This window comes from Nannobrachium achirus, assembly GCF_963921795.1.
Source record: "Nannobrachium achirus genome assembly, chromosome: 1".
In the NCBI taxonomy this organism is placed as follows: domain Eukaryota; kingdom Metazoa; phylum Chordata; class Actinopteri; order Myctophiformes; family Myctophidae; genus Nannobrachium; species Nannobrachium achirus.
The window spans coordinates 12,895,586-12,904,343 of NC_137810.1; the positions used below are offsets into that span (position 1 = coordinate 12,895,586).

The window sequence follows — 8,758 nt, forward strand, 5'->3', positions numbered from 1 at the left end:
TTTTTTCTCGTTTCATTGTTGGCAGCTACTGCAGGGGCTCCAATTGCACAATTAACTACTGGCCTATAAGTGGATTCGCCAATTAGGCCTACGAGTAAACTTGGGGACCATTGGGAAATAACTTAGGCAAACGAGATATATAGGCCATTCTTCTTTCATTTGAACATAGACGTATAGCCTATATGGGACTAGGACATGTTAAAGATCATGTAAAGTTAGGCAATCCATTTCTGTTAAAACAAAAAAGTTAAAGCACTAGGCTGTATTGTCCGATATTGTAGAGTGCTCGTTCAGGAACGGGTCTCCTCCCTCTGTTAGAATAATACACAGAAAATACATTTTCAGGTCGGGAATAGGTCGTCTAAGTAACAAGAAATCTTGTGAAATAAAATGTCGCCAAACCAATCATCAAGGACGATGATACACGAAAGAAGAAGAAGAAGCCTATAGTCTATCAAATGGGGGAAAGAAGAACCCTACAAAGATCAAAAGACTATCATTTATTTTTGTGTGTTCCAGTTCCAATTTGGTGGTCTGCTTGTGTTTTTCTTTATTCATCACTTCCAAATTAACGTGTTTATGTTGGCTTATCCTGCTGCAGCCTGCCCTATAGAGTTCTCTCCTAAATTGAATAAAATGTTAGCCTATCCTCCAGGCTATATGTATGCAACTAAACAGCTGGATACATGGCTGGGGAGACTCCTGTCTGAACAAAACATATGGTCTATAACAATAGGCCTGTAGAGCTATAATGTAATATTTATTTTAACAACAAAAAGAAGGGGGGAAATCACTTGCAGCACCTTAAAGACACAATGTTAAAAATTAAGCTCCTGAAAAACTACTTTGTGGCAATATTGGATGATGGTCTGCAGCATGTCTGACCTTAGTTTTATCGGTATGAGTGTCATATCTTAAGCATACAGCATGTTGACAGGATGCTGATGACAGTGCTGTGTGTGTGTGTGTGTGTGTGTGTGTGTGTGTGTGTGTGTGTGTGTGTGTGTGTGTGTGTGTGTGTGTGTGTGTGTGTGTGTGTGTGTGTGTGTGTGTGTGTGTGCGTGTGTGTCGCGCAGGCTAATCAACACGGGACATATGAAGCTTTGATTTCCTGTCGGCTACCCAAACTACTGCAATGTAGAAATAGTCTGTTACAAGTAGGCCTATAGAAGTCCATAATTCAAAATGCGCTTGAGTAAGAGTACAAATAGGCTATTATTGGCTTAAAAATTAAAGTACCAAAAGTAAAATAGCCTAGCCTACTCATTCTGCAGAATATTATGTCACATTTAACATTTTCAAAATGCTATGCATTGTGTGCTTTGTAGATCTGCTATTTTCAAATGGCCGAATGCAGGACTGAAGTGGTTAATGTATGTTTTGTAATAATTAATAATCAAAATTTACAGAGTAGCCTAACTAATGGGTTTTCAAATAATTGTAGTGGAGTGTATATATAGGCTACAAGTAAAAGTAGGCTTACCTCAAAATTGTAGGCCTACTAGTACAGAGTAAATCCTACTTAGTACTTTACACCACTGTTCATAGGAAGATATATATATAGGCCTGCTTCTGCTTCTGACCATATAAGCACTTTCTGTCAATATGCTGCATCCGTACCCTGATTCACACTTCGTCGTACGACCGTGTCGCTCGCCTAAAACAACTTATTTTCAGGCCATTTATAAATGGGCAGTGGATTTCAACCCTTTTCATGTCGAGGTCCATTATTTATTCGATATTTGAGCCACGGACCACCATTTGATTAGAGACCCAAGACTCGAACATTTGTTATCGTTAATTCGATAAGATTTAACCAATTCTTCTACATTATTCTAATTGTGTATATACTTCTTGAAAATTAAGTGGGCCTAATTCAGATATTTATCAATAATTCAACTCTTGAGAGCGTAAAATGAAACCAAATGGGCCCGTAAGGGTCCATTTGGTTTCATTTTACGCTCTCAATAGTTAAAGATCTAATAAGGGTCGATTTGGTTACCAACTCTCCATCGTAGATAGAGCTGGGGACCACCTGGAACCCCCTCAGGGGACCACTGGTGGTCCCCGGACCACTGGTTGAAAACCACTGATTTAAAACAATGACATCAAGGCGAAGTCATCAGTGCGTAATGCGTATAAGTACAGATTGCAAGTTCCAACCACAGTGGTTTGTGCACTGCACGCTGTCCTATTGTTACACCAGGTAATCAGCGTCCTCCTGAGCGAATGGAAAACAGGTTGCCTCTGTTCTGTTCGAGCCGAGGCCTTCCTTCTCCTCAACATAATACCACGTAGAAATACGAAACGTGCACACGGAGAGTGTCTGTCACGGGCTGGCCATAATATAGATCAAAAGACTTATAGGGCTAATATAGCCTCGATGGATTCACAGAGCATTCACCAGCCTGACAGGCTTGAATAACGTTCTCATCCTGATCTATATGTGTCCAGAATTATACTGCTTGAGTTGAAATTCATATAGAGCAGTGTTTCTCAAAGTGGATTCCATGCATGATGGACTCTGTGGGTTCCTTTGGTTGTATGGGTCCATTTAGACATTTAGAAGTCTGTAACTCTGACCGTGTAGGCTACAAACGGAACCAAATGAACCCGTCAAGGGGAGGGGAGACCTTGAAATGTGAAAGTTTGAGAAACACTGATATAGAAGTTAGAGCAACAGCGCAGTGTCTCTCTCGCATGTCAGACAGACTGATGGGCCCCGGCCCGGGCGGCACCCTGCTGTTTGCCTCCCCCTCCCTCCCTCCCTCACGCATCCAGATTGAGTAACGCATTGATAAAGCGTGTAGCCTGCCCTGCTATCTCTTATCCTGATTGCCACGGGCTTCAAGTCCCGGCCCCTGGGGACATGGTGATGCTAGGCCTATGGTGTGACGCCCAGGGGCGTCACACCAAATTCTGGGCCCTGGGTACAAGGATTCACTGCGGGCCCCCCATGAATGTTAACTATTGAAAAATAGCAGATATAGGTGCCGCGCTGCGAGATCTGCTATTTTTGAAAAATCGTGAAAATGTGTGCAAGAAACTTATGTTTCTATATGTCAGTGGTGCTCAAACGTTTTCATGTGAAGGACCCCCAATATGATATGTATTTGGCCACAGCTAGACCCCCATCTCAAAATATTTAGTTCCAGGGACCCCTCCCCGGAAGCAAAATTTGAGTTACAAATGCTCACTTAAAAAATACATATATTCAAGGATTTGCACACATTTTCACGACTTTTCAAAAATAGCAGATCTACAAGCTCGCAGCGCGGCACCGAGCTTGTATATCTGCTATTTTTCAATAGTTAAAGTTACTATAGGGCCCCTCCACCTTTGGGCCCTGGTAACTCAGTCCCACTTTCCTCCCCCTTGTGACGCCCCTGGGTGTGTGATTGTGATTCTGAAGGGACCTGCATGCGACTGGCGTGGACTGCAGAGGGACCAATGACCAGCTAGAGGCGGTGGTCTGCATGGTGACACACACCACAGACACCTGTCTGTTCCTAAACACCTGGCAGGCGAGAGGCGCAGTGTGCGCATGCTCGGCTCTCAGTTGACAATCTCATATATCATTTGACCACACGCCTTTTTTTAAACCAGTAGGGTTCAAATCTTTGCAGGGTTAACAACATCACGCCACACCACCAGCTCCATCCGAGGGAACAGTAGGATATACACTGATTGCTGCTGGATCATCATCATCATCATCACCACAGAGGAGGCCAAGCGATTAATAAGGAAAAATGCCTCGTTCATTCTTGGTTAAGAGCAAAAAGGCACACAGTTACCACCAGCCGAGGACGTTGGAGGATGACTACAATCGACTGGATACCATCCTGGCTCAGATATGCTCAGGTAAGTCAATAATAATAGCCTATAATGTGCTCACAATAAAAAATAATTAACTCCGATTGTACAAAAGGAACCAAATGGTTTCTGAGTAACATCAACACGATGGTGTATTAAGGTGTATTTTGCTTTGCATCAAGGTGTAGCCAATATTTTGCTGCCCATTGAAATTACTTATATTTGTGAAATATAAATTGTTCGTTTTAATCTATAGGCCTAAATCCAATCATAGGCTATACAACACATGCACCTATAGACACATTTGCAGACACGATTTTCCGAAGACCAATTAATTTCATTCGCACACTGAACAATAATTAGGCTATGTACCTAAAAGCTTATTAGCCTAACTATTTTGAAGACTGTCAACTGTTCAATCTTATTGAAACATTATTGAATAACGCCTTAAAATAGCCTATATTTGTTTCTATTTATTTGATATAAATAAAATAGTCTTTCACATAATTTACAGCGAGGGGAAACCCCGGCACGTATAGCCTAATATTCGTCTGAATTTCACACTTGTGTTTTTTTTTAATCCGTTCTTTAGAAAGCGACAAGCTTCCAGAGGAGGACAGTGATGTTTTGACGCTTGATGGCTACGCGCTGTCCCCAGACTCCCACCTGGTCGACATGGGGGACTTCTCCTCCAAGTCTCCGTTAAGCTGTGGCGGCAGTGTGTGTGGCCGCTCCCCGGACTATGAGGACTTCTGGCGGCCTCCTTCTCCCTCTGCATCCCCCGGTATACAGTCACCCATCCTTCATGTTCTGAACGAACTTTAAATAGTCGATATAACAAGAAATCGACGAATAACAAATGAGAAAATCCCCATGATAGCCTATTTATATTTCGTGGACCAACTTTTGTTATGCCTATTTATGTTTTTTGTTTGTTTACAAAGCTGTTAAATGTAGAATCTTTGTATTAACTGAGAGAAAAAGGGGACCCCGATTTAAACAAGCCTAAACGCTTTCTTGCTTGCTGCATGTCTTTATCCTTTTAGTTGACCTTTACCAGTGAACTGTAAAGCTATAGGTCTACTGTCCTATATACCTTTTCCTATGCAAACTAATAGAGTATTGAATCAATCGAGCAATCAAATACCTATGTGGTGGACTTGAAATGCACAACATGTCTGCATTATATTGATTCCAATAATAACAATAATAATATCCAAATTTGTATTTCCACAAAACAGTTGATTCAGAGAAATCTCTGTCGCCGTCGGCGGACGAGACGCAGCCCTTCACGGTTCCCTTCAGGCCTTACGCGTGGAGCCGCTACCCTGCTGGCTCTGACATGAGACACCTGCTCCAGCAGCACTCCTTCCACCACGGCGTGGACCTGGAGATGAGCCCGTCGTCCCTGCAGGCTGCCTTCTATCATGGCGACAGGAGCGCAGAGCCCGCTGCCTTCGCGGACAGAGTAGGGGCTCTGGGAGACGAGCACTACGGCGACTACAGGCACCATCACGCCGCCGATCTGTTCGACAGAAGCCCCGGCTTGTTTACATCAGACAAACCCCGTCACCACGACATGAAGGCGCAGCAGTCCGAGCTGATCTGTTCCAGGCTCATCCTCACCGGAGCCTACAAGTGCATCAAGTGCAGCAAGGTGAGGAGAAAACACTCAAAACAAGAGAGATCCTGATTTAAACATATTAGATCAGTCTTTCTCAAACCTTTCCATTTCAAGGTTTCCCCTTAACTCTGACAGTGTACAACTGGAACATTTGTACACTGTCAGAGTTACAGACTTGTAAGGGTCAATTTAGAGCCCCATAAAGGATATAGAATCGCTGAAATCCACTTTGAGAACCACTGGATTATAAACCTATAGGCTGAACATATATATAGGCCTGTATTGGATTTTGCTGTGTGTGTACATTTAAGAAAGACAACTGTTTTTGTGTACAACTTTCTCATCAGTGTGTTCGATCGTCGATTTTTCTCTCTCTCCAGGTGTTCTCCACGCCCCACGGACTGGAGGTCCACGTGCGCAGATCCCACAGCGGGACGAGGCCGTTTGCGTGCGACATGTGCGGCAAAACCTTTGGACACGCGGTCAGCCTCGAGCAACACAAAGCAGTGCACTCACAGGTATATTAAATAGAGGCGATGCATTATGATACAACATATGCCTTGTAAACTATATAGTCTCCTGCTGACTTGAATTCACAATTAACACGTCTCCAATCCCATTATTTCCAGGAAAGAAGTTTCGACTGCAAAATATGCGGCAAAACCTTCAAAAGGTCGTCCACTCTGTCCACGCACCTCCTCATCCACTCGGACACGCGGCCTTATCCGTGCCAGTACTGCGGGAAGAGGTTCCACCAGAAGTCAGACATGAAAAAACACACGTTCATCCACACAGGTGAGTTCAGCCCAGAGGCGTCAAATGGGGTATGGCACGCTTATGGCAGCTGCCATACGTTGGCTACAGGGGGAAATAATAAAATGTACTGTAACCGTGCCCGTTGCTAAGGTATGGCAACATGACACTAGTCATGTTGCCATACCTTAGTTTTTTCTGAACTGACGCCGCTGGAGTTCAGCCTATATGGGGCTGTTAAGTCTGACATCATTTTGTATAGGCAGAGGAGAACTTTTGGCCCCCAAAAAAGCGAATCTTTTTACTATTAATACTATTATACTAATTTTTCTTCTCTTTGTTGTTGAAAGGAAAGTGGTAGTTATTTTTGTCTCGTATCTGTTGAAATAGCGAGGGACAGATATTGACAATAAATCTGCTTGGAGGTCTGACTACAAAATGATGTGTCACGGCTTAAAAGCCCCTGGACGTTATTTATTAAAGTGGACATTACGCATCGACCTGTGCGTAATTGGAAAGCCGCCGTGCGTAATTGTCCATTAAGTCATTTTTTTTCTCGTTTCTTTCTGTTCCTCAGGTGAGAAGCCTCATAAATGCCAGGTGTGCGGCAAGGCGTTCAGCCAGAGCTCCAATCTAATCACGCACAGCCGCAAACACACGGGCTTCAAACCGTTCGGCTGTGACCTCTGTGGGAAAGGATTCCAGCGCAAGGTGGATCTGAGGAGACACAAGGAAACACAACATGGACTGAAATGAACTGCGCTCCCCCTGAATGGAAATGAAGCTCACAACACACCGTGCGGTCTCGGCAACACTATAGAATGTTTATGGACGCCAGAGAACCAGATTTATAAGCTATATAACATATGGAATTCAAAATGATCAACCTGTTTTTAATAGTATATATCAGTGGTGGAAAAAGTACTTGGGTAAAAGTATCATTCATTACATGTAGAAATACTCTGTTACAAGTAGCCTCAAAGTCCGGAATTAAAAATGTACTTGGGTTCGGACAAAATGTCCGAAGTTCAAAATGCCCCAAAAAAACCTTTGAAAATAGCCGATCTACAAGCTCACAATGCGTCGTATCGAGGCATTGTGAGCTTGTAGATCTGCTATTTTCAAATATTTAGGGCTTAAGTGATTAATGAATATTTTGTAATAATCTAAAGTAACTAACTAAAATTCTCAAATCCGTTAATTATAGTGGAGTAAAAGTAGGCCTACAATATTCGACTGTAGTATAAGTAAAATGATTGGAAGTTGGAAATACTCAAGTAAAGTACAAATACTCAAAATTACTAATACTTAAGTACTTAAGTAAATCTACTTAGTTACTTTACACCACTGATGGCTATATGCTATATAGCAAATGAGTTTGTTATGCTCATATGCTGATTGAGTATAATGACATTTTGCTGCATAGGCCGGTTTGAACACCCAATACCATGGGTGGATTTATCCCTACTAAACCCTAAATATTGACTCATCATAACCGACAACATAACCACCAAGAAGAAAAATCTGCGCCTCTCCAAAGAATGACATTTTGTTTTCAGTCCAGAAATATGCTGGCAAAACATGTCTGCACAGGACTGTGTGATTTAATAAACATAAGGGTTAGGCTATTTATTCTGCAAAGAATGCTATTTATTCTGAAATGCTCTATTTTTTTCCCTCTTTTGCACATTTGGTCGTTACACGCACATGCTGTCATTTACAAATGAAATGTGATATTTTATTTATTTTGCCTATGTGGTCGTTTAAATTAAAAAATGTAATAAATGTTTTTAAGTAAAATGTAAATGAGGTTTATATGTTTTTCTTTCCCTACGAGAAATGAGAGCTATTGGCTAAATATCCAGTCAATAAGAAACCAATTATAGGCCTACGCCTCACATGTAATTTAATTTTGGCCTAGTAGCCTACTGGACCTTAAAAACGGAGCAGTCTATTACAGTATAGCCTAGGCTACTTAGCAATAAGATAAAATCTTAATTTACACTTTACTGTAAACGTCTCTGTAGGCTTTGGGCTATGTTAGGCGGCAGGCCTACTGTATATTTACAAACAGCAGCGCGTGCATACACAACAGAAAACAAGTAAAAAGTGAACACTAAATGGTGGGCCACTTAAAAACAATGATTATTATTAATTTGCTGATGGAAGAAGATATAGCCCATATAACAACAAAATAAATACAAAATGGGGACTATAAATATAGGCCTACCTATATCATATCCTATATAGTAGCCTATAATTTATATAGCAGCTTTTGTTTTTCACTTTTTTGTGGTTAATAATTTTCAAATAATTGATGAGTAGCCTCGGCTTTGAATTGATTTAAGTGGAGTCCCAGGCCATGGGAGTATAGAGGCTATACATGTAATAGCTCTTAAAGTAATTTTGCCTTTGGCCATTTTACTGGAAATCTGCGAGCAGCAGACCACAGAAGTCAGGTGTCACGGGGAGACTCTCCCCTCCAAGGGTCTCAAATGGGAGCAGGGTTATGTGTGCGTGTCCTTCTATTATTTATCATTCACAGCCATGATGTGCTAAAGCCACGAA

General features: G+C 41.9%; 1 protein-coding gene across 1 annotated transcript; it reads left to right on the forward strand.

Moving 5' to 3' along the window:
- Positions 1-3,749: 3,749 nt before the first annotated feature.
- Positions 3,750-6,946, forward strand: gfi1ab (growth factor independent 1A transcription repressor b; the record flags this gene model as incomplete). Its single annotated transcript, XM_080735396.1, has 6 exons — positions 3,750-3,861; positions 4,406-4,597; positions 5,055-5,470; positions 5,818-5,955; positions 6,067-6,232; positions 6,768-6,946. The coding sequence occupies 6 exons, from the start codon at positions 3,750-3,752 to the stop codon at positions 6,944-6,946; spliced, it is 1,203 nt and encodes a 400-aa protein (XP_080591522.1).
- Positions 6,947-8,758: the final 1,812 nt, after the last annotated feature.